General features: G+C 43.3%; 2 protein-coding genes across 3 annotated transcripts in view; one reads left to right on the forward strand and one right to left on the reverse strand.

The window, feature by feature from the left end:
• The window catches only part of SVOP (SV2 related protein), a 54,829-nt gene extending 52,718 nt beyond the window's left edge, over positions 1–2,111 (reverse strand). The window contains exon 1 of the mRNA XM_075898792.2: positions 1,968–2,111. Coding sequence (XP_075754907.1) covers positions 1,968–1,972 — 5 coding nt within the window. The 5' untranslated portion in view covers positions 1,973–2,111. The remainder of the gene's footprint in view (positions 1–1,967) is intronic.
• Positions 1,290–26,632, forward strand: USP30 (ubiquitin specific peptidase 30). 2 transcript variants are annotated; one of them, XM_075898794.2, is made up of 13 exons: positions 1,290–1,793; positions 3,201–3,310; positions 5,100–5,282; positions 6,285–6,388; positions 8,256–8,354; positions 9,151–9,193; positions 9,491–9,585; positions 10,576–10,635; positions 16,167–16,253; positions 18,141–18,221; positions 19,286–19,505; positions 20,918–21,026; positions 23,472–26,632. In XM_075898794.2, exons 1-13 carry the CDS (start codon positions 1,732–1,734, stop codon positions 23,734–23,736), a joined length of 1,518 nt encoding a protein of 505 aa, XP_075754909.2. In that variant the 5' UTR covers positions 1,290–1,731; the 3' UTR covers positions 23,737–26,632. The 2 variants fall into 2 exon arrangements, with proteins under 2 accessions (XP_075754909.2, XP_006126805.3); XM_006126743.5 differs by lacking the exon at positions 1,290–1,793 and adding an exon at positions 2,259–2,414.
• The last annotated feature ends 93 nt before the right edge of the window (positions 26,633–26,725 follow it).

The following is a 26,725-nucleotide window of genomic DNA, read 5'->3' on the forward strand; positions in this document are numbered from 1 at the left end:
AGGATCACAGCCCCATCTGTTATCGAGAAAACCAAAAGTACAATCCTCTTTTTCTTTATTCACAAGTAACTGTACAAATTAACAACACTCATTCTTAAAATCATAGGATGAAGGTAAATGGATCTAAATTTTAATTTTTCCTCTTGTCAGCTCTTCAGACCCCATGAAATTACAGGAGAATGAATGGGAGTCTATTGAGCCTTGCACATAATCAACATAAACAGCTAATTTCCAACTGTAACATCTTTACTACTAGCAAGTAGCAACGATGCATGAGGCCAAAGCAGGATCTTCAGATCCTAGTTGAATAGCTTGCCACAATGGCAGCTAGAAAACTCACTTTTTTACTTATAAATTAAGTCAGCTGTCTCTGAAATGCTTTCAGAGTGAAAACCTCCCATCAGCTTCGGGAACAGAGCCATACTAGGGCCACCACAATCCTTCTGTAGGAAAGCACAAGGGGCCACAGAGCAGGTTGGTGAGCAGACTACTTTGTGGCAATGCAGATACTTTAGGGTGCCACAGAGATATTTTGGGGGCAACCTTTTGAGGCACCCAGTGACATTTTGCAGAATTGCAATGACATTGTGAGTTGTTGCCATGTTGTAAGATGAAGTGCATCCAACAAAGTGGTTTTTTTCCCACAAAAGCTTATGCCCAAATAAATCTGTTAATCTTTAAGATGCCACAGGACTCCTTGTTGTTTCTGCTGAAGCAGATTGGCACAGCTACCTCTCTGAAAATTATTACTACTATTGTTTATTACAGATATTATTGCAGCAAGACTCCATATTGCTCATGTTAGAAGAACTTTGCAGATATTGCCAAGCATTCAGAAGTTATGATTCATGCCCCCAAACTTGTGAGAGCATCTTAACAATGGTGAGATTTCAATTGTAACAACAGAAAGTATGTGGTTCCGGGCAGTGTCGGCTTCAGGATTTATGAGGCCCTATACAGCATTGTTAAAATGGTGCCCCATGCCACTGAATGGGCAGGGATGATTTTTTAGAGATGTGATTTTATAACCTTCTGCAGCACACCAATGAAATATTTTAAGCAAATTTTAAATTAAGACCTTGTCAACTCACACAGTAAATTCAGAAACTGACAGTGTGTGTGTGTGTGGGGGGGGGGACTGCGGCTGGTAAATGCCTGTGAAATTGCTTCATTGCCACTTACATGGCTCCTTCGCAGGTCCCCTGTTCTGCTAATAGCTCTGACAGGCACTGCCGCTTGTGAGTTAACGCATCTTCTCCTCGCCGCCGGAAGTGGAGCCACAGAACAGGGATAGGCAGGGCAGCTGGGTGGACACTAGGACCCAAGGGTGCTTCCAAATGTCAGGTGCCCATGGCAGCTGCATGTTTTGCCGATGGATACCGGGGAGCCCTGGCCCGCCGCCCCCGGCCACACACGTGGCTCCCTGCTCGGTGCCGGATGGGAGCCTCGCACCGGAGCGGACCTGCCAGAGACTCCGCAGCAACACGGCGCTGTCCGGCCAGAGACGCCGGGCTCCGCTGAGCGTCGCTGGAGCGAAGGGCGGGAGCCAATCGGCCGCCAATCTCCGGCCCATAGCAACCAGCCGCTCCCAGGAGCTGGTTACTGCGGAAGGTCCCATCGCTAACTAGGTCCGACCCGGCCGCTTCCGGTCCGCTCCGTCTCTCGCTCCCTGGACCCCGCGTCTCTCGTCGCCGTGGGTTCCGCCCGGCGGCAGCAGGAAGGGCTTGGGGCATGCTGGCCGGGGAGACGGACAGGGCGCTCAAGCGGCTCCTGCGGGCCGGCGGCGCCGTCAGGTCAGGAACGGCGTGGGCGGGGCGGGTGCCAGGGAGGGACGGTTGGGCCCTAAGGGCAGCCGCGCGGGAGTGAGGGGCGGAGCCGCCTCGCAGGCCGGGCCCGTGACGGGCAGGCGGCCTGTGCGGTGGCTGGGGCGTTTCGAGGCCGGGCCGGGCGCGGGTGGAAGCACCTACCGCATGGCAGCAGCGTCCCTGGCTGAGCGCGCAGCGGGGCGGCTGCCGCGTTTGCACCTGCCAGCGCGGGGCCTGGCCTGGCTCGGCTCACGGCTCGGGTGTCACCGCCCCGCCTGGGAGCGCTCGGCGCTTCCCCTCCTCGGCCCCTTGACTCCGTGGTGTCCAGCAGGCGAGCCACAGGTGGCTCTTCGGCCCCTGGAGCGTGGCTTGTGGACTTGGACAACGTGGCTCTTTGGCCGGCTGAGGGTGGCTAGTTCGCTATAGCCTCAGGGGCTCCTGCTCCAAAACTGGTTGGACAGTTGGGGGCTGGAGGTGAACTACACAGGCTGCCTCGGGGGGAGAGGTCTCCTCCAGCCCTCTCTCACCGCAGCAGCTTGGGGCCAGGGGAGAAGCGCCTCTCCGTGGCCACTGCAGCTCCAGCACAAGGATGCATGTCCTCCTGCTGGGGTAGGTTCAGGTTCATTTGCCCCTTGCACTGGCCAGCCAGAGCAAGGAATGCAGCAAGCTGCACTTTCCCTTTGCTCCCTGCTGAAGGGGAACAGCCAGCAATGTTCCCATATGAATGGGGAGGGGAAAGAGCGTCAGCCCCACCCTCCCTAAAGGGGTGCCTGGGGTGCTGGATGCTCAGGACTGGAGTAGTCCTGGGGAGATACACCCCTAGCGACCTCCTTTAACCTACCTGAAAAACAATCCCGTTCCAGTCACATCCCATTTTTCTGGGATAACCAAACTCTTACTTTGCTTTAAGTTATGATCAAAAGAAGCTGCATTCTGAATTTGATGACCCTAGCTCTTACCATTTAGGAGGAGTTTTTGAACAAACAGACTGAGAGACACATAGTCAGACAGACAAATAAACTCAAATAGATAGTAGATGTATGGAGTCAGATCCTTTTCCTCCTAGGGATTTATATCTGTAATATCACCAGCACAAAAGGGACTGGACTAAGCTCAGTACCCCAACTCAAAGGGGCCATATGTTAGCAACTTGTGCTGAAGGCTAGTCCTATTATTTCCAAACTTTAGGTTCTTTGTTTTCATGAGCGATGTATTGACAGTGTAACAATTACCAAGTCATGCTGGAGATAAAAACACAAAAATAAGATCACATAGGACAAAAATATCAGTGTTCTGTGTATTATAGTGTCCTTGCCTGTAATTCCTGTATGAAGTGTTAATGTTGTTAGTGCCTTACCAATAGACAACAACAGACTTTTCTCCTTCCCTTTTTAGGCATAAAATAATGAAGAACTGGGGTGTTGTTGGAGGAATAGCTGCTGCTCTGGCAGCAGGCATATATGTTCTCTGGGGTCCCATCACTGAAAGAAAGAAACACAGGAAAGGTGGGGAAAGATTTAAATTTAAAATTGTCTATATCCAGTAGCAGAAAAATATGTTACTGATGAATCAATTTCATAATGTCCTCTTGACAGGATGAGAGAATACCATATTTTTCATTGTATTGTGAGTTTGAATTTCTTTTGCGCTAAGACTTAGGGTGTTAGAAATGTTTTCACTTTTTTTTTAATTATTAGATTTTGTGAAACCTTTTGTTATATAGCACAATATAAATTTTAGATGGTGACTCTAATAGTTGGTATCACTTGCCTCCTGTCTGAATTAATCACTATTAAAATATTTTTATTTTGTATGTAGATTTTGATCATTATATATAGAAGATATGCTTACATTTTTAAAATTATGATAGATATTTGGGATGTGAACGACTAGTTGACTATCTGATAAGCAAATAATTATTGGATAGTTGACACCCTAATAAACTAATCACTCTTCTCCCTTGCTGCTTCTACAGAAAGAGGCAGCAAGGAGGGGAGAAAGACAAGGGGGTGCTTCAAAGTGGCAGCGCTGCATGTAGCCCAGGGTCTGCCACTTTGAAACATCTCGTGCAGCCCGGGGTCAGCTGGGCACTCCCCCGCTATCCTTGGGCTCCATGCAATGCTACCACTTTGAAACGCCATGGGGATCACGTGGCCAGCAGAGGACTGCTTGGGTCACCTGATTGCCCTCTGCTCCCTGCAATGCTTTTGTCTTTGAAATGTAGCAACAGCCCTGGAACTGTTGCTGCACTTCAGAGGCAGAGGTGCCCTTATTGACTAATCAAATAGTGCAAATTGCATTGACTTTTGATTAGCCAATTAATCACAATTTTACATCCCTAATACATATTAGGTATGCTTTGAATGCATTTTGTAGTATGGTTGTATTACCTACAGAAGTTCAATACAACTTTAAACAAAAAAACAAAATAATCACCTTCTGACTGAATGTTAGCACAGTGTAAGTGAATGTCTTCTGCTTTGGAAAGTAAATATTCATACAAAAATAACTAAAGTAAAGAAATATATTACACACGTTTTGATAACTGGAGCACTATCCTAAATACAATACTAATTTCATAGGATAGGAGATCTCACTAAATTGAGATCATGTGTACAAAGGTACCCATCCTTTGAATGTGTTAAACTTTAATTTTTTACATGTGTGAGTAGATGAGTAAACACACACAAATGTTAGCATGGTTGTTATTATTACTATTAAAACAACAAAAAGTCCTGTAGAAGACTAATGCATTTATTATGCTTTTGGGACTTATGCCCTAGTAGATGAGTTAGTCTTTAAGGAGCCATAAGACTCCTACTTATTTTTCCTGAAACAGATCAACACCTCTGCCTCTCTGAAAATTATTACCATTATTGCTTATTATATGTATTATTGTAGTAATCATGGGGCAGAACCCTAGAAGCAGGGCCTTTGACTTTGTAGGTAGTATAACAAATTACAAACAGATAAATAAATTACAGTTTTTCATTTCTTTTTATGTGGCAATTTGCAGATTATCCTAGAGTAATTCATGCTTGATAATGCTAGCTAAATATAGCTCTCTGAAATTCTGTCAAGAATAATTTTAGAGAAAGTTTAATTTTTTTACAATGGAATAATGAGATCATAACATTATTTCATGTGTGAGTATCTATAACTGTTGTGATCACCAAATAAAAGATAAAAATTTAAAATCTTAATCGTATGCACCATATCACTTTCAGTTAAAAAAAATAAAATAAATAAACTGACCTAGACTCAAGAATATAAATTGTTAATACATATTTCTAGGGCTTGTGCCTGGTCTTCTCAACTTAGGAAACACATGTTTCATGAACTCTTTGCTGCAAGGCTTATCTGCTTGTCCATCTTTCATCAAGTGGCTGGAGGACTTTACAGCCCAATACAAGACGGACCAGAATGAATCGTCGGAGCGCCAATGTTTGTCCCTTACTTTGCTGTGCCTCCTGAAAGGTATCATGTTGTTAAACTTTTAAAGTGTTAGGTAACATTAAAAAGAAAATAATTAATAAAACCTGTGTTACTTTTTTAGAAGAATCATGGTGTTTAATATAAGTGAGACAGTCAAACATAGGTGTCACACTCAGAATTGTATTGGGATGTAATTTTCTTTACTATAATTTAATGTAAACATTTTCCAGAGAGAATGATATTTCTCAAATACATACATTGGAGAGTATATGTGAAGCTGGATAAAAAGAGCAGAAAACTAAATTTCTTATTATTTTAATGATGATTGGGGGATTTAATAAACAAAATTAATTAGCTGACTTGATTGTGTTCTCTATGTACAAAGAATTGACTGATTCTTGAGGTCCATTAATTCTGAGGTTGAGAGCTGAGGGTTTTTATTTGCCTGGGTTTTCATTTCCCTAGGTTTTCATTACTATTGAATCAATGCAGCACCTTCAATTCAGTAGTATTCTTCCTAAGTTCTACCATCTCTTAGACTTTTACTGAAGGAAGGATTTAGCTCCACAATAAGTAACCTTCTATTTACATTAATTTTCAAAGTCCCCTCCACTCTCCTCTTTCCTTGAAAAAGGATTTTTCCATTCAAAGTCATTGTAAAGTTAGGTGAGGTGCCAAGGTCTTGCCCCTTTCCCTGCATAGTTGTAATGGAAACTGAAGGAGAAATCAGAGGGCGAAGATTTAAAATAAATATAACTGAAGGACAAAGATTTACAATCGTGTACAGTTGTTGCGAAAGGGGAAAAAAGTCATTCTGTAAATCATTCTCTCAGACATAACAAAGAAATAATCACACAGCTGTGGATCAGTGGTTTAGAATGTCCCTATGCCCAAACTGGTTGGGCCAGCTCTTTTTGCTTAAGCATGAGTTAACAAATCATTCTGTTGTTGTTAACAAAAAGAAATTAGGCCCATTATATCCAGGTTTTGTGATCGAAACAATGAAAGTGGCTCCATTTATCATTTTGAATTTAATACCTCCAGCTTTATCCTGCCAAGAGGTCACAGAAGATGATGTCGTGGATGCAAGCGGTTTGTTAGAAGTGTTAAGGCTCTACAGGTGGCAGATCTCGTCATTTGAAGAGCAGGTGATTACAAAGTTCAAACTAGATAATAGTATTTGCTAGAGCTTAGATACTATGGTGAGAGGTGTTGCACAATACCTTGTGCAATAACTGGTATTTCTAAAACTGAATATCAAATGTGAATCTTGTACAGCATGGTGAAAAGTTATCTCTAGTAACTAAAAGAAAGCAGCAATGTGATTAATACACAACCTTTTCAGTTTGTTTTAGGGAAGCCTGATTCAGACTTTCATATCTCTCAGTTGTCAGTGTTGGAATGATGCTGCCAATAGTGACAAGATTCCAGGGGGTAAATTCCTGGCCCCATTAAAGTCAATGAAAGTCTTGTCATTGGCTTCAATAGGGCCATGATAAAATGCCCTGATTTCTGTTTCTAGGGAAACTCCCTGTGTTTTAAGACTCCCAGAGTTAATTACACATAATCCCTGGGGCTTCTAGAGCTTGTACACAGCACCAGGACCAACTTTAGGAAGTGAGGAGCCCAATTCGAACAGTTTCGACGGGGCCCCGGCAGCCAAGATTTTTTTGTTGGGCCAAAAAAAAAAAAAAAAAAACACCCCACCGCACACACAGCCCCTTTAAATACCCAGCTACAGGGCAGAGTCATGTCCTGCCTTCCAACCCCTTACCCAGCTCCCCGGGGCCGACCTCCCCCCCCACAGCGCAGGGAAACCCCTGCACTCTACTCACCCCTCCTGCGGTGCAGGGAAGCCACTGTGCGCCCCCTCCTGCAGAGTGCCCGGCACACCACAGAGCTGTGGGAGGGCAGCAGACAGCGCACTTCCGGTACCCCCCGGAAGTCGCGTGAAGCTGCAGGCAGGACTTCCGTTCACTCCGCAGGAAGCCGGCACTACACTGGAGGTAGGTAGCGGGGCATCTCGGGTGGGGAGGCCCAAACACCTTGTGATCGACTGGTTGAGGCCTCACGACCGGTTGGTGATCATGGCTTTAGGGCGCAGGGCCCGATTCAGGGGAATCGGTGGAATCGGCCTAAAGCCAGCCCTGCACAGCACGTATGGAGACATACCCAGTGTAGTGGCTTCTGCTTAATAGCAACTAGAGATATAAAATTCTGATTAATTAATTAAATAACCAGTTACATGTTAAGGTTAACTGATTAAATGAGGGGTGGAGTGTAGGCGGAGGGACCACACCAGCCCGACTAGGCTGAATTGGCCTTTCCACCATGTACAGGAGCTGCTCTGGTTGGGCTGAACACCCCTGCTTGCTGGAGCAGCCCCCTGCTCATGCCCAGTCCCAGATGCTACGCCTCTGCTTTTCAAATGTATTAAGAGCCTACTGGCTCTTAATACAGGCTCTTAAGACATTTAAAAGATTAAAGCACAGCAGGAGGGACCCAGCACAAGCCAGAAATCAGCTGTCCTGGCTCGTGCTGGGTTCCTCCTGCTGTGCTATTGGCTCTTAATACGTTTAAAAGGCAGAGCCGCAGTGGGGTTAACTAAATTTAACATCCATCTTAACATGAGTAAGGCTGTTTGCTCCCACTACTCATATTGGGAGGTTGTTCAAGAACCTCACTCCTCTAATAGTTAGAAACCTTTTCATTCCTGACAGCGTATTTTGGCCAATTTATGGTCATTTGTTCTTGTGCCAACAGTGGGGTTTTTTTTTTTGCTTAAATATCTCTTCTTCCTGTCCTGTGCTTACCCCCAAATATAATTTGAGAAAGCAATCATATCTCCTTTCAGCCTAAGTGCTTATTCTTAAATGAACCGGGTCCAGATTCCTAAGGAAAGAATTAATGGCTCATGTTGCCATGACAAATGCCTATGTGCACACATGCTCCTGGTAGGATTGTTGATATTTTCTTGTTTGAGTCCCCTCTAAGTTGTATATCACCCTTTGATAGGATGCTCATGAACTATTCCATGTCCTTACATCTTCGTTGGAAGATGAGCGAGATCGTCAGCCCCGGATTACACATTTATTTGATGTTCATTCATTAGAGGTAAAACTGTATACAAATGTTATTTCCTTTTCATTTAAAGTAATAGCGCCTATTTTGGTACTAACCATGTTCTGCTACCTTGAGATTAAAATGATGATAAAACTTACACATTGAACAAGCAGACCTTGCAAAGCACAGTATTTTAGTTCTTTACATTTATATTGACCAGTCATGCAAGGACCTTAGCATTCTCAATGCCTATCTACATCAGTGGGAGTTGAGAGCACTCAGCATTACATGGGATTGGGCCCACAATATGATCTGTTTGAGAATCTCAGTATACTGTATGGGTAGATTATAGGAATTACCATAATGGCCCAGATCATTGGTCCATCTAATCAGGCATCCTATCTCTAATAGTTGTCAATATACCAAGTGCTTTATCAGAAGATACAAGAAACTATATAATGGACAATTATGGAATAAACTATTCAGAGGAGACATTTCCTCCTAACTTTCCACAATAAGCAGTTGATTTATTTCTTGAGACCTGAAGAATTGCATCTCTTATACATTTTTATTTTATCTAATATAACTATGTTTTATCTATCAAGCTTTTATCAGTTTTTGTGAGCGCTCAGTATCTTGTTGCTACAAGTTAGTTCCAGTGTTCATAGTGTGTTATATAAACCTTCCCACTTTTTATCAATTTAAAATTCATTACTTTTCAGTGTCATTGGTTGTCTCTCAATATTAAATTCTTAAAGGCACAATTTTTAGACTAAAATGAGAGCATATTTAAGATTTTGTGTTTTGTAAGGTGAGATTTAATAAGATCTTTTCCCCTCCTCTGTAGCAGCCAGAAGTAACCCCAAATCAAATAACCTGCAGAACAAGAGGTAACACTTTCTCACTTGGAAAAAATGTGATATGTTCGTATTTATTTATAGTTGTGGAAGCAGTAGGTTTTTTTTACTTACTGAAATAATACTAGTATTATTGGATTTGTTTCTGGAATGTATCTTTAAATGTTAATTAAAGATTAGTAAACAGAAAATAAAATGTTTTTTAAAAAACCTGGGATTTAACAACTGTAAAAAACCTCCCGAAGAATTAAAAAGTCCAAGCGTTTATCAATAACCATGATGAACATGAAAGTACTAAATTTTAAATACAATTACCGCTTTGTATTTTAGGGTCACTTCACCCTGTGTCAACACACTGGAAGTCTCAACATCCTTTTCATGGAAGGCTGACCAGTAACATGCTTTGCAAACACTGCAAACAACAGGTATGAGACCTGGTGGGTTTGAGACGAATTATAAACAAATGAAAAAGGAAATCTTAATCAAAGCGCATTCTAGTACTGTGGTGTCCAACTGTTTCTGAAGCAGTAGCCTCTGTAGGGGCTACTACTATAGTGAACTAGCCATACTCAGATGGCCAAAGAGCCATGTTGTTCAAACCAACTAGCCACACTCAACTGGCCAGATAGCTGCATATGGCTAGTGGATTACGTGTTGGATGCCACAGTTCTAGCAGATTCTTCAGTGACATCTACCATCTTTTGTTTTATTTTGTGCAATCCTGAAAATTTTGCGGATTGGTGCCCTTATATTGTAAGCTTACCAGGATGACTTTGTTTTCATATTTGTCTGAAAAGTGCCTAGCATAGCATTGTTTTTGTACAAATATGTAATAATAATGACAAAAGCATAATTACGGCCGTGCTTTGTTTTTTAAGTGTGGTGATTGTAACTTAAATATTGCTTTTAGTATTCAACTTTCACTTGCAGATACATTTGTGTTACATGAAAAAGCTGATAGCACAGGTAGCATTTTAAGGCTTGGTCATTCAGTCTTTAAACACCAACGTTCCTATTAATTCTTGTACAGTAAATGTGGGATTGGGCCAGCCGAGAGTGTGTTAAGACAGAAGAAACTGTACCTAATGCTTTTGCTTATAGAAGGTCTTCTGCTACTGTGGAAGAATTCTGCTCAAATATTTACAAAGCAATTTCCAAAATTCTTTGCAGAAGAAAATAAACCTGCGCTCCATTGAATTAACCAAAAAATACTTTTACCAGATCTTTGAATTTTTTGTAACTAATTGTGCTGTATTTAGAAACACATATCAGGATCAAACTATATCTTGTTAAAATTCAGTCCTGTGAAGTAGTTATGGGTACTAACTTCTAGGTCCATAGAAGTAGCAAGTGCTCAGGCCAGTTTTGATCAGGTTGACTATAATCCAGTGGACATATGGAATATTCTCTTTCAGAGTCCTGTGAGATGTGATACATTTGACAGTCTTTCGCTGAGTATTCCTGCAGCCATGTGGGTATGTGCTTTCAGCTGAAGTATGAGCCATTCTGTACTTATATGCTTTATCCTAGAGCAGGGCTAATCAACATGTGGCCCATGGGCCACATGCAGTCCGTGGCCTGTTTCTTTGCGGCCTGCGGTGCAGTTTGGGTTTACATGGGGCTCAACACACAGCTCGCAGGTGGGAGCCAAAACAAAAAAGTAGTCTATGTAATGGTCTCCTGTTGATATGAGTTTTAGTAGTTAAATTCCTGGATTGTCATTGCTCATTAAAAGTGCTGTCATGTGGGTGGAAATTGGGTAACTATTGCATTTTATTAATATCAGCAGAACTGACTTAAATGGGACCTGTGCATTGTGCAGTCTTGCCTTAATTTTTGTAATCATGCCTGTCAGTGTGAAAGAAGCTATTTGCATATGTATTTGCATGTATATGCAACCACATTTAAGTTGCGGCCCTCGGTATGTACTGTGAATATCGTTGTGGCCCCCAGGTTTTCCAAAGTTGAGTAGCCCTGTCCTAGACTCTAGTTCTATGTTTGAATTTAAGATGATGGGTGAAATTGTAAATCAAAAATTTAGAATTGTTACATTTTATTAATTTTTATTCTTGTTTTAGATTTTCCTAAATCAGTATCATACTCTAAACATACGGGGGCAAATTTCTAGCTGAGGTAACCAAGTGATTGAGCAACAGAATGGCAAATGAAATGTAATGTTGATAAATATAAAGTAATGAACATTGGAAAAAATAATACCAACTATACATACAATATGGTGGGGACTAATTTACTACAACTACTCAAGAGACAGAGCTTGGAGTCATTGTGGATAGTTCTCTGAAAACATCCACTCAGTGTAACGGCAGTCAAAAAAGCAAACAGAATGTTAGGAATCATTAAGAAAAAGATAGAGAATAAGACAGAGAATATCTTATTGCCTCTCTCTAAAACCATGGTACGCCCACGACTTGAATACTGCATGCAGGTATGGTTGCCTCATCTAAAAAAGATATACGGGCATTGGAAAAGGTTCAGAAAAGGGTAATAAAAATGATGAGGGGTTTAGAATGGGTCCAATATGAAGAGAGATTAAAAAGAGATTTTCATTTTAGAAAAGAGGAGACTAAGGGGGGATATGATAGAGGTCTATGAAATCATGACTGATCAGGAAAAGTTATTCACTTGTTCCCATAATACAAGAACTAGGGGATCACCAAATGAAATTAATAGCCAGCAGGTTTAAAACAAACAAAAGGAAGTTTTTCTTCATGCAGTGCACAGTCAGCTGTGGAGCTCCTTGCCAAAGGATGTTGTGAAGACTGGGACTTTAAGAGGGTTCAAAAAAGAGCTAGATAAATTAATGGAGGGTGGGTCCATCAATGGCTGTTAGTTAGAATGGGTAGGAATGGTGTCCCTAGCCTCTGTTTGTCAGAAGCTGGGGATGGGTGACGGGAGGGATCACATGATGATTGCCTGTTGTGTTCACTGCCTCTGGGACATCTGGCATTGGCCACTGTCGACTGACAGGATACTGGGCTAGATGAACTCTTGGTCTGACCCAGTATGGCTGTTCTTATGTTCTTAACTTCATTGATATCTGCTGACACCAATGATAAATTTGGCCCTGTCTGCATATCTAGAGATACCGCTTACTTGGTTCTTCAGGGGCTTGTCTTGTGGCTAAACAGAAAAACAAAATGGCCACTGGCAAAAAAGCCTCTTCTGCTGATTTTTTTATTTTATAATTTGCTTAATAACTGCTGTCGGGATTCTCTTTTTCCTGGTGGGGTTTTTTTTTGGGGGGGGGTTGGTATTTTTGGTTAAACCATCTGGCAACCCTAGTGGGGGTGGGATGTAGAAGGGGGATTCAGTGTCTGGGAGGGAGTTGTCACTTAGGGTTGCCAGATGGTTGAACCAAAAATACTGAACACCACCTCATCCCAAAAGAAAAACACAGGGGGAAAAAATTCTGTTGACGAAAAAAAGGGGGGAAGACCAAAGTTGTTGAGCAAAAAAAAAGGGGGAGGACTCCCGAGACTTATTAAGCAAAAAAGTAAAATAATAAAACAACATTAAAACAGCATGGCCCCTTTCAGAGTGAGTGTAGAGTTAGAATAGGGATAGGAACAGGGGAGCAGTTGAGCACTAAGACCCAGGGAAGGCATTACTTCCCCTTGGACTTTAGGCTTTTTGCTGGAGACCATTTTGTGTTCTTGTTCAAGCCAGAACTTAGCTTCCCAGCAGAACCGGGTAAGCATGGGAGTAGGGAGCTTTAGGTATCTGGGCTCAGCGGGGGAGAAGGCTGGGGGCTGGGCTCAGGCCCGGGTGCTAAGGTTGCCAGGTGTCCAGTATTTTCGCCTCCTGGCCAGGAAAAAAAATCAGAAAATACCAGACATTTTAGGTGTCCGGTATTTTCTGCATTTTTTTACCGGACAGGAGGCGAAAATACTGGACTGTCCGGGTCAATACTGGACACCTGGCAGCCCTATTGTCAGCTAGGGTAAAGGGTGCATAGAGTTTGGATGGTGATCTGGGGGAGGGAGTTGGGGAGCCAGAGGCAGGCACTGGCTGTGAGGCGTTTACCTAATTATCTCCTGGTCCGTAGCTCCAACCTGCTTGAAAATACAGGCTGCTCCCTCCACGTGGTTCTCAATTCAGTCTGCTGTCCCAGTCTCTCAGGCCAATCTCTCAGCTTCCATTGTCTGGCTGTTTCCAGCCAATAAGAGCTGAGAGATTGGCCAAGGTCAGTTCTTATTGGCTGGTTGTTTCTGGCCAATAGGAGCTGAGGATTGGGCTGGAGGTGGAGGAGAGATCACATGAAGCCTCCCCCTCCATACAGAGCAGAAAAATGCAGGGTCTGTGTTAAACGCAGCAGCTGCGTGTGCCTGAGAATCCCAACAGGGTGGTCCATGGCTGGATCCTGTGGCTTGATGGGCCGGATCAAATCCCCAGCCTATTTTTCCCAGTCCTGGTCTAGGGGAAAGCAGAATCAGGTTTCTGTCACTTTTTGGTGCTATTTCCCTCCTCCTATACCCAAATTGAAGATCACCTCAGCCTGCCAGTAGTACTGATTTTGTCCTCAAAAAGACTGCTGAAAATAGCAAGAAAGTAATTTGTTCGTGAGACATAAAATACAGGCAAAAGGCCACATTCCCATTAGGCAAGGGGTCGGGTGGCAGAAGGTGTTTCATGGGGCACTGTGTAATTGTGGAGGGAAGTGTTGTGAGAACCAGGGATCCACTCATTCAAAACATTATAGACACAGGAAGTGTCATGGAACAAATTACTGAGGAGGTTATAGAATCTGTCACTGGAGGTTTTTAAGAACAGGTTAGACAAACTCTCAGGAATGGTCTAAATTGAGTCAGCAATTATTTAGGAGCCAAATATGGCTTGCAGCTCGAGCTCAGCTCCCTCTCACTCTTTTCCTCTGTGATCCAGCCTTACACCTCCCACAAGATTGGGAGCCAGCACTTGCTTCTTGTGGGGGGCAGGGAAGTGGAGAAAGCCCCGAGCCTTGCTGTATGATGGGAGAAGAACCTGGCGCCACTAATGGCTCCGCGCACGTGCTCCCCTTCTCCCGCCCCCTGCTGGAAGAACTGACACGTTGCCTGGAGGCTTTTCCCACTGTTCCATTGGCCAGAATCTGGCCAGTGGATCAATGGGAATCCATGCTTTGGACAAGGAGCCTTGGAGCAGCGCAGGATCCAAAAAGCAGCTGCCATTTTGCCCACAAAGGACCCACTACTACCATGACCATATCCCTGCTGCTCTGTGCACTGCTCCATGCATTCACACCCGCTAGAGAGCTTCATGGGGCAGCTGGAGTCCGTCATTGGCCTGAGCACCTCCTGGTACAGGTGGGCTGGATCCTGGCCAGCCTGGAGATGTACAATAAGCATGACTGAGTGGGCTGGTTCTCATGTGTGCCCAGACCCGCTGACTGGACTCCCTATGCTCCTGGCAAGGTGTGGCCTCCACCCCACACTCGGCCCTTGGACTGCTAACTTATTCCATGACCGGTGTGGCTGGCTGCCACATGGGAGTGACTTGCATCTGTTACAATGAATAAACCCTGTTACAGACACTGGGAGGAAAAAAATAAATGCTACCCGGACCCTGCAACCCCCGCTCTCCACCTTTCGCGCCAAGACCCTGCACCCACATCCTGCTTCTGCACCCTCCCTATACCAGACACCTACCCCCAACCCACTTCTGCACCCTACCTCCCATCCAGTTCCTGCACCCCCATCCCTATCCCACTCACTGACCACACAGTTCCCCTCATTTTTGGCCCCTCCCCAGAGCCTGCAGGGAGGCCCACAAAATCCATTAACCCCGGAACATCAGAAGAGCTTATCTGGCCAGTAGACTTAAACCTCAGTCATCCCTGGCCCTCCCTCCCATGGGGTTGGAGTGCCAGGGGAGTGAGGTGTCTCATTTGGGGTCCACATCAGTAAGGAATTTTTTGTTGTTGGGGTGTTTTTTTGCTTTTCACTTGTGTGGTCCCCAACTGATTTTTTTCTGTGGATCAGTGGCTCCTGACCCAAAAACCCTGCCATAAATCAAGACAATGTTGAAACATTTGTGTTGGACATAATATTTTACTTTATTTAAAAAGGAAGCCTGGCCAACAAACCCACAATTAGGGCCCAGCCCCCATCTGGCCATAGCATCATAACACTCTTGCACCTGCACCCAGTCCAGCCCAGAGTCCACCATACATCTAAATCTCCTGCCCTGAGCCCCTCATATGTCCTAGGCCAGACTCCTGCAGCCCCATATTCCCAGCCCCCTTCCATAACATTCCTACACCCCCCACACCCCAACCCACTGCCCTGAGTACATCATATACTTTAATCTCCTGCCCTGAGCCCCCCATTTACCCCAACCAAGACTCCTGCACCACCACATCCTAGCCCCGTACCATAAGATTGACAGAGGGCTGCCTGCATGAAGCTGGATTTTACCAGTTATGATGTAAACTTCAAAGAATTGTGCAAAAAGATGCAGCAGTAGAAGTTCCATTAAATAAAGTCTGGGAGTACAATGTTTCATTTATGCTATTGTTAATCATTATGTCACTTATTAATAATATTAAGTTATATATTTTCAGTCGTGAAATTGGCATTCTTATACAGCTCTTCGTTGTCCACTTGTTCTGAATTTGATGGAGTTTGGTTCTTTGGTTTGAAAAGGTTGCGACCCCTGGTCTAGATAATACTTTTGTCCTGCCTCAGTGCAGTGTAATGGATTAAATGGATTCTCAAGGTCCCTTTTAGTCCCACGAGCCTATGGATACTACTTCTGCACATAGCTTATAACCGCTTCCAAGGGTAAACTGGGTTGAAGTAGGAGGCTACTATTTCCCCACCAACCTTGAGTATGTCCTCTGCTCAAAGCCCTTCTACTTGAGCTTTGTGGACGAGCCGAGAGTTAGTTCTGAATGTATTAAAACCCATTAAATAGATGACAAATATCTTTAACAGAATTTAATTGCATGCATGATAAAATCAGTGCCATGTTTTTTTTTCCTCATACTCAGGGTCGTCCTATGACACTGGACCACTGTCTCCACCATTTCATCTCTTCAGAATCCGTAAAGGATGTAGTATGTGACAATTGCACGAAAGTATGTGCTTTTAATTTATATTTGCTTCCAGCTCAGTTTCTAGATTCAGAGACTGAGTCAGGGTTCCTAGGATCTATTCCTTGCTCTGCTGCTGACTTGCTGAGCCCTCAGTTTCCGAACTTCTGAAGTGAGAATAACACCTCACGAGATGTTATGAATCTTCAATTAGTAGTAGTTTGTAACAGGGATGTTAGATTGCGTGTAGTTGAATAGTTATGTAACTTCATCAGATTTTAGTGGTTACACGACTATTCGATAGTCCCCTGGGGTGGGGCCAGCAGCCAGTGCGCTCCTGGCCCCACTCCCACAGTGCCCCTGCCTCCCTGGGCTGCTGCCTTTCTGTGAGGTGGCAGGTGGGAGCTGGTCTGTGAAGGGACCAGTTTCAGAATCATCTCCCTGCCAGGCGGGCTCCCGCCTGCTGCCCCGCACTGATACAGAGGCATCAGTGCAGGGCAGCAGCAGCTCCTGTCCATAGGGTGTCTGAGCTCACTGTGGATAGCGGCTGTGCAGGATCCACAGATCAGCCTTCCCTGCCTCCCCACATATGGGGCTGCCTCTAATAGAGGCAGCAGCACTGGGTGGGAGAAGCGGGGCAGATAGAGCCAGCATTCAAAGATGAGTTGGCTTTTAAGCTCCAGGCACTGGCTCCTGCCTGCTTCCCTCCTTGTTCCCCCTGCTGCATCTGGGAGGCAGCAAGGGTGCGGGCAGCTCCCCATGCATATCAGCTTCCACCTGCCCTCCTACCTTGTGCTGCTGCCTCTGATAGACAGGCAGCAGTTCAGGGGAGCAGGCAGCTCCGTATGAGCCGATACACGAGGGGAGTTGGCTTGAAAGCTGACTTCCTGCATGTACCAGCTCCCACCTGACCTACTCACCCTCCACACTGCGGCATCTCCATCAGCGGCAACAGCTCAAAGGTTGGTGGGGCAGGTAGCTGATACAGAAGCAGCAAGATGGGGGGAGTGCATGTATTCGACATGATTAACCAATAAGACCAGGCTTATTGATTGATTGTGTAGTCATCTATATATTGACATCTCTAGTTCATAATACATATATTGAGGTTGTCGGTGACAACACATATTTCATGTTGAGGTTGTCAGTGATGACATGCTGAGATTTGTTGACATGCTTGTGGATTTTGACTTGTTGGTTGGATCATTACTTCCCTGGCTGCTGTCAGATACTGACAGGTGATATAACAAGATTGCTAAGTATTATTTACTAGAAGACTTACCTGGCGTTGCCCAGGTCCGGGTAGGGGTAGGGCAGTATACTCTGACTGCCATCTTCTCCCTGTATTGGCCTGGAGTGGAGGAACTGGAAGGCCATGATCCCTGACTGCTGGCTTCTTCCTGGTACTCTGGTACTGGCAGGATAAGGGGGGGAAGTGCACACCCTGGATGCTGGCTTCTCCCCAGGTCAGCCTGGAGTGGAGATAAGAGTGGGGCTGTGCACTCTGGCTACCAGCTTTGCCCTGGGGTCAGCGAGGTGGAGATGTTCAGGCCCTCTATCAGCGCTTCCCCAGCCCAGACCAGGGGAGTGGGAGGATGCTGGCTGTATTTGGGACTGGCCACAGCTGTCTGCTGGTTATATCTGAGACTGGCCACAATTCACAATTACATGTGGGCTTTCTGTATGTGTGTGGAGCTGGCTTAAGAACTGGTACTCCACATGCACTGGCTCCTCAACTACAGAGGCAGCAGTATGGGGTGGCAGGCAGGAGTGCACCAGCTTCTGGGGAGCCAGCTACCACCCTGCATATAACCATCAGCAGTTACACTGTTAGTTAATTACACACATTTCAATATTCCTTTCTCCAGTGTTGGTTTGTGTAATCTAATATTATAGATAATTAAATGTCTATAATTGTGTTTTTGATTTCAGATTCAAGCAGAAGGGAAACTGAATGGGCAAATCACAGAAAACCAGAGGACAACATTTGTTAAACAATTAAAGTTAGGGAAGGTGAGGCAACTTGATCTGGCAAATTTATTTTTAAAGCCTCTACTGTAGTGTCTTCTAAAACAATCCAGTGACTTATCTCTTCAGTCTGTTATTTTGATATCCACTTCTTGGCATTGAATTTGGAGACCATTCATATTCTATTTTTCACTTAAATGTGAGAACATTTGGCAGTTTTGTATGCCATAATACCTTGACTCAGCAAAGTTCTTAAGCCTGTGCTTAATGTTAAATACATGAATAATATCACCCTAATTTAACAGTGTGCGTAAGTAAATGTGTGTTGCTGAGTTATTGCTTATGTATCCCTTGAGGTTTAGCAATAAAAATACAAGCTCCTGTATTTCATTGGTCAATGAAATGGTAGTAAACAGCTGAAACAACCTAGATTGTTCAGTGTTTGCACAGCACCTAGCACAATTGAGTCCTCATCTGTGACTAGAGCTCCAAGGCACTACAGTAATACAGATAAATAATAATCCTAATGACTTAATTGAAAGAGACAGTAAAGTCCTGTGCTGCATTTTGTGTGTAAAACCATGTAACTCTTTGACTTTGTTTTCCATTCACTTTGATCAGCTACAAAAACATTGCACGTGAACACTTAGCTCTGGTTACGATATAGTGGCACTAGCTGCAAGGGATGCATAATCTCTTTCTCCAAGGGATTATATTGATCAGAATGTTTGGCCTGTGCAGGACAAACTTAAAAAGATTTCAGATGAGTCTTTTAGCAAAATGCATGAGTTTTTATTGACTTATCCCATATGTGGAAAGCCCTGTTAATTTTGTCCATCACCCTACCTAATAAATTATGGTAGTGTTATTGGAAACCTCTCTTTTGACTGTCAGGCTTCATACTTCGTATTATAGATCTGATTTCTAATTGGCTTATATACAGATATAGCAGCAGATGAGAGAAATCAGGTTAGTAGTCTTCTTCCCCATTCACTCTCTTAAACTTTAATTCTAGTTCCAAGAATATACTTTTAAACCAAACACTCATTTCTACCTACTTTTAATGTGTTTGTTGGATTTTTTTGTATTTCTGTGGAATGTGCTTGAAGCTTCCTCAGTGTCTGTGTATCCATCTGCAAAGGCTAAGTTGGTCAAATCAAGGCATGCCTCTGAAACGTAATGAACACGTGCAGTTCAATGAGTTCCTAATCATGGACATCTACAAATACCACCTCCCTGTCCATAAATCAAGCCAGCCTGATCTAAACCAGAAAGGCAATCCATGGATGTCGTCTGAAACAAAGGACTGGTCAGCAGTTAATGCCTCAGGTATTTGATTTGAAGCTAGAAAACATCAGGTAGTATCAGTATATAAGAAAAATATATTTATTTTGATTTATAGTAAAACCTAGAAAGATCCCCTTTTCCAGGAGACTTTGGCCCCTTGACATATATATTTAAAATACAGTTTTTACAAATTTACATTTCACTCCCATTCCAAAATACTTGGAGCATAGGTGAGCTAAGAAGAACTGGGCTGCTTTAGTTGTAAACAATGGGTGAATTCCAAACTGGATAGACCTTCGCAAAGAACATCTTGTTAGTAGCCCACTGCTTTTAAACCAGGGGAGCTCCAACTATGGCTGTATTGCAGGGGGAGTACAGACCTTGAGCACTCATGTAATGTGGACACAATATTGTGCCAAAACTAATACAGAAATTGCAGGATAGTTCGTGTTAATTATACAAGGTTTAATCAAAAGAGCCTGACCCTACAAATCTGCATTCATGCTTGGATCCTATAGAGTCCAGGAGAAAGCATTTACAGGATCAGCTGTCAAAAATTGTGTCTTTGAAAATGGTCCTGGATCAGGACCTCATTGTGCAGGGTGCCTATTAAAGTAAGAATTCAACTTTAAATAAGTCTTTATTGGCCAGAACAGGCATTGAGGAGACATTAGGCATACAGACTGTGCCATGGCTTCATAATGCCACAGCTCTTTGCTTAAAGAAATGAACAAAATCTTCACAAACTTAAGCAAACTGTATCCAGTCTATATGGCTACATTGTACCACATATTAAACTTAGCTTCCTTGTTGCTGCTGGTCTCAAGTCTTCAAATACTTGAATTGAAAGCTAATTGCTTTTTCAAATAACCCAAATTGAGCAGGGCTCTTGCAGCCACAATATTTCCATATTTCTGTCATTCTGTTATGAGCTGTTAATAGTTTTCTTGTCTATAATGCTCCCCTTCCTCATTAGGGGATTGTGAGGTTTAATTAATGTTTATAAAGTGCTTTCTGATTCTTTAATAAAAGGTGTTGTAGAGGGCACAAGGTTATTAGTAATATTAGAACAGACTTAACCATTCTAGTGTGACACCCTTGAGGCCTAACTGGTGCTGAACCAGAGAATTTGCCACATCATAGGAGGTCAGAATTGTCTAGCAGAATTACCAACACTTCCACTGCTTACTTGGCTCTTAGAAGACATGGAGGGGTAAATTAGAGACATTTATGTGTAAATTGGGGCTACAGAACATCACAGAACACTGAGAGCAAGGATTAGTGGCTGTAAACAAACTGAATGAGACCACGGAAAACTTAGCCACATCCACAATAAAGTGGATATCCGGCTAACTAAAGTCATGCCAGACTATGGATGTTGCCAGACCAGAGAGTAGTGGACTAGAAAGATTCAACCTGTAGTTAAATGACTGAATGTATAATTTCTCTGGCAGATCTGGAGCCGACATGTAGCACTAAATCATTCTTTATGAATGGTGCCTGTTCTCCTTCATTATTAACATCCCCGATAACTTTCCCACTTGCAGCAGTTCCAGACTGCAGGTAAGTCAGACTTTTGAAGTCATTTTATAATTTCTACATGTGCATAAAACTGATGTAGGTTATAGTTTCCTTTATTCCATCTTTATTGTGATTTGGTAGTCTCAGAATTTACTATTTATCCCACTTACTATAAGTGTCTTCCTCAAGAGCAGAGGATTGCTGCCCCCTTCTGTTTGAGTAATTTGGCAGTTCCATGTGTCCCCAGCTAGTAAAAGGAGTTGCGTGAATTATAAGTGATGAGTTATAATCATAGAATCCTAGGGCTGGAAGAGACCAAAGGAGTCATTGAGTCCAGCCCCCTGCCCAAAGTAGGATCAGCCCAGCCAGGGCTTTGTCAAGCCAGGACTTAAAAATCTCTAAGGATGGAGTTTCCACCTCACCCCTCCTCCCCCACTCCCAGGGAACCCATCCCAGTACTTCATCACCCTCCTAGGGAAATAGTTTTTCCTAACATCCAACCTAGACCTCCCCCACTGAAACTTGAGACCATTGCTCCTTGTTCTGTCATCTGTTACTACTGAGAACAGCCTCTTCATCCTATTTGGAACCTCCCTTCGGGAAGTTGAAGGCTGCTACCAAATCCCCCCTCACTCTTCTCTTCTGCAGATTAAATAAGCCCAAATCCCTCAGCCTTTCCTCATAGGTCATGTGCTCCAGCCCCCTAATCATTTTGGTTGCCCTGCACTGGACCCTCTCCAATGCGTCCACATACTTTCTGTATTCTGGGGTAGGGTGCGGGGGCGCAGAACTGGCTGGACGCAGTACTCCACATGTGGCCTCACCATTGCCGAATATAGGGGAATAATCACAAATCATAATCTCCTTTCGCTAATGGCTGCTGCAGGAAAAAAAAATCAGGAGTGCAGCAAACTTCTTACTCCAGAGTCGTCATCTTATAACTGCTGCCTCTTCCCTGATAGCTCCCTTTTCTTTTCGCTTGACTTTTGAGAACAGATAAGTGTGTCTCATTTCTTGCAGACTTTAAAAAAAAATTGTGTCTTTAAGGAGCCTATTTTGCAGAAGAGCTGTGTGCTTGCTGTTCTCTGCAACTTCTGTTAGAGCTGTGGGCACTGTGCTTGTGGTGATGAGGCCTGACACTTGTTTTAGAGAATATTCACTTTTCCATGTCACTGATACATAGTTCTTATAACATATGTCTTATCTGTTATGTATTTTTTTCCCTGGGGTATATACTGACTTATGGTATTCCCTGCTTTTGCTAGCACAGTGTGCCATAACCTGTTCCAGGATGGGGCAGCAATGGCTGCTTTATCGCTCACATTCTCGCTGAGATTCACAGGTTAGAAAAATAGGCGAAGGGAGCAAGTGCTTGAAAGGCTTTCATTATTATATACTAGAGCATTTATCTGGCATTGCTCTGGTCCTGATGGAGGTGCAGGAATCAGGGCTTGGGACTGGGAAGTCTGGGGCAGGGAGGGAGAGAAAGAGGGAGGGAGGGAGGGAGTTCACCAAGGCTACCCATGCATGGCAAGTGTGGTATTGCTCTGGTGACAGCATCTCCCTTGGGTGCTTGGGGCCATACTGCCTGGTCAGTGGCTCCTCTTTAGGGGCTGGGGCCATGCTTTGGTTGAAGGCCAAGGGAAAGGGTTTGGGGCAGAGGGGGCACTTACCAGTGGCCAACAATATGGAGAACCCTGGCCCCAGTTGGCCACTCTCTTCCTATTGTGGCTGCTCCTCTATGGTCACACTGCAGTATAATTGTCCTCTACGCTTGCTGCCTCCAATGGTCATTGTGAAGCATAACTGTCCCTACTCTGAGACCCCTCCCTTTTCGTGTTATAGAAAACAATCCCATTCCAGGCACTTCCCGTTTTCCTGTCACAACCAAACCCTGATCTTTCTTTTAAGTTAGGATAAGAGGAAGCTGCATATCAAATTTGGTCGTCCTAGCTCTTACTGTTTAGGAAGAACTCTTGAACAAACAAACAAACAGATGCACAGACTCTCTAAAATATATATGTTGATGGATTGTGTGGTATAGTTTTATTGTTTTTTTTTTTTCCTGTTAAGGTCATGTGTCCTGGGATAACTTTTCAGTCCATTAACATTGCTGTAGAACGTAGCTTTCACATGCTAAAGGAAACATGTGGGAGGCCTCAGTGCAAAATTCAGAGCCAGTGTGCTGCAAAGTATGCAATGTCCCTCTCTAAAATATATTCCAGAAACTGATTTCATTAATACTCAAAAGCAGCAGTTCTCTTTTCTGATAGAGTGAAGCATTTAGTCAACAAAGCAGTAAAGGCCTGGGATGTGGGGAGGTAGTGTGCTAATATGAGAGTTCATCTCTTACGAAGGGAGTCCATGGAATGAAAAACATGCTTTAAAATGAACTTGCTACTGAAAATCAAGTGACTGGGGGTTTTCCAAGTACAAATTTGATGCACATGTGCGCTAACTCTTTCTTTTCTCTCATTTGCCCTTCAGTTCCCCAATGTACCTCTACCGTCTGATGGCTGTTGTAGTTCATCATGGGGACATGCATTCGGGACACTTTGTGACATATCGCCGCTCTCCATCTTCTCCCAAGGCCCCACTCTCTGTTAGTAACCAGTGGTTGTGGATTTCAGATGACACTGTGCGCAAAGCCAGTTTGCAAGAAGTGCTTTCATCCAGTGCTTATCTGCTCTTTTATGAACGTGTTCACTCAAGAGTGCAGCACCAAAATCAGGAGTTCAGGGCTGAAGAATGACTTGACCTTTGGAGAAGGATTAAAACCTAAGAAAACTGCTCTTGTGAGATGTACCTAGCACCTCTGTCTTTTATGCAAATAGCCCACTACCTGCCCCTCGATATGCCACTCCTTCCTGGCAATGATGCCTGGCTACTGCAGGGAGCTAATGTCTCATACCAAAATGATGCTGCTAGTGCTGGGCACTTCCAGAGTGTGTATGCATTAGAGAAGAGTGTTTGCTGTTCAGATAGTCTTCGCTCTGCATGACAGAGCTGATACAGGAAATTTAACACAGGGACTTGCCACGGCCACAGTTTTTATTCTGACCTTTATGCATGTTTTACAGAAGGAGCTGCTTAGAGTCACTTTAAGATAGCCCTAGAAGTTATTGGTGAGAGAGTACCACTATCAAAGGCAATGATTTAAAAAAAAATGAAGTGCCTTGAGATTATTTAAATGGTTACATTGCCGCTGTCTACATCTATAGTCTATGGGATACATTCTGGTGAACATCTATATCAAAGTGGTATGAAGCACTGAATCAAATTTTTTGTCATAGCCCCAGCTAAGCAATTAAACAAGTTGCCTCTACTAAACATGTCTGATCTAAAAAACTCTCTATTTGTATATTTCCCCCCAATATTTCATTTCTTTGTTCATCATGGGAGTACTTCTGTCAATACAAATGGTAGTGTTCTGCTTCAGGGAAATACTTAAATAGTTGATCAGTTGGAACTGAGATGCTGCTTTGTTGCTCCATATCCTCATACTCTAAAAGATGTTGAGAGAACAGTGTAACCTAGCAATCACTATGGTAATGTATTTTGTCTGTGTGAAACAATCTGATACTGTTGCTTGAGAGCATCATGTCGACTGTGCCTCCCTGTTCTAATCTGGTACTCTAAACTCACCTCTCCGACTTTAATGATGAGTGTTGCCATGTCCTGTCATCCCTTCAAATGAATGCCTTTTGGTCTGCAATGGCACTTGAACTGGTTGTGATTGTGAGCCTGGAACTCACGATGGCCTAGAATATACACAGTTGCATGGGGAGTGGTTGGCACCTACTCCAATAAAATAGTAGCTAAACAGGTTGGTGACACTGCATTAGACCTTGCTGTTTTCAAACAGTGATATTAACTGTATATTGTTGCTCTTTGGTGCATAAAAAAGAGATGGGGAAAGAAGCAAGAAACCCTTTGGGGTGTTTTTATAATAATGGGGATAAAGTGCACAGATGTGGCTGTTCTTTTCTATCGATGTACTTCGAGGATGAGGAAGGAAGTCTGAATGTCAGAATGGGTCTTTTCAGTGGAAGCCAGCAACTAAGTGTTCTGACATCTACTGCCTCTCTAAAGTAGCTTTTTTTTCCAAAACATTTTTATAGTAACTGTACATTTTGGATTCATATCATTCAACTGCCCCATGTTGTTCATATACGTTTGGAGCTTTTTGATAGGAGTCTGAAAAAACCAGCCACAAGATCATAGGCTATGAATGTATACAACATTGAGTTGAATTCATTTCAGATTGTGGATCATAATTCCTACTCAAGAATAATACTCATAACCCAGAGAAATTTGTATAAATCTGTTGAAATATCCAGTTTGAAGAATTCTCAGCTTCTATACTAAAGTGCTAGTAGCACTTTTTTTTAACCTTGCTTTTATTACTCTTTAAAAAATGCGATACCAATAAACTTTGTAATCCTTGAAATAAGAGCTAAACTCTGAATGTGACACACAAAAACCAAAAAAGTCTAAGGCTGAAGTTTCTCTATTCTAGATAGATGGAAGTGGGCTCTATGGGCTTTGCAAAGCAGTGCTAATTGTCAGCAATGGTGGTAAACACAGGCAAAGCAGCTGTCAGACTGAAATCCTGCCAGTTGTACTTTTGACCTTCCAAATGTTTCCATCTGATATTCCTGTAAATCCTGCCATATATAGACTCAAAAGTCTGTTTGAAATATTAACTCCTTTGATTTTGTGGGTACCTCTGCTCACTGTTAGTATTTGAACAAGTCTCTTGATTATGCAGTAATGTATAGTGTGTCAGATAATACCCACTAGGAGGACTGTAAGCTTTAGGACTCATCAGCCTCTTGATTGTGTGAAACCCCACACTGTTAACAGTTGGGTGTGTGTATGTATAATGTTTTCTGAAAATTTTGTATAGACTTTGCTCTTCACTAGTGACATTTCTGTGTTCGTTTGGTGAGAGTGAAAGGCTGCGCACTGTCATACATCACTAAGCTACTTGTGTGTCTCATTGCCTGGAGGTTTTAGTTTGGAATCTTCAGCAAAAGATAATAGGAATGAGTGTTGCCTAATCTCTTCCTGTCTTTATTGCAATAAAGGAACCGAATTTCTTTTCTTAGCACTTGTGGAGAAGTGTCAATACCGTGGTTGTGACGCTGAGAAATGCTGAGCAACCACAACTTACATTGGCTTCAGAGAATTGCGTGTGGTTGGCAGCCCTTGTAATCAGACCCTGGACAGAGTCGGGCCAGCTGAGTCTCATGGGCAGATACCTTTTGAAATCATTCAGGCACAGGGGTACACCCAAATGGCTCACCTTCTAGGACTGGGATTCTTGTGTCTGCCAGCCAGTGACAACATTGTAATTGTACAAAGGCTAGAGTTGTTGAAAAGGTTGTTATGAATGGAATAAAAAAATTTTATGAAACATTCACCGTATAGAAAACTGGCCTCTGCTTACTCTGGTGTAACTAAGAACGGTTCTTAAACAGAATTACTCGTTTTAATGCTAGATGTTAATAAAAAGGTATAGTGTTAGTCCAAATCACTGAATTTCTTTCCCACCACTGCTGTCTTTGAACTGCCTTTTCTCTTATGGGCATTTTTTTTACCTGTTCTGTACAATACCAATAAAAACTAATTTATTAGAAAAAGTACCTGGAGGCATGTGATGATGTTGTGAAACACAAGACAAGTGAGAGTAAGAGGGCAACCGTGATGTCTCTTCCTTTTCTAATGCAATGCCCTAC

This window comes from Pelodiscus sinensis, chromosome Z (assembly GCF_052426305.1).
Source record: "Pelodiscus sinensis isolate ZL-2025 chromosome Z, ASM5242630v1, whole genome shotgun sequence".
Lineage (NCBI taxonomy): Eukaryota > Metazoa > Chordata > Testudines > Trionychidae > Pelodiscus > Pelodiscus sinensis.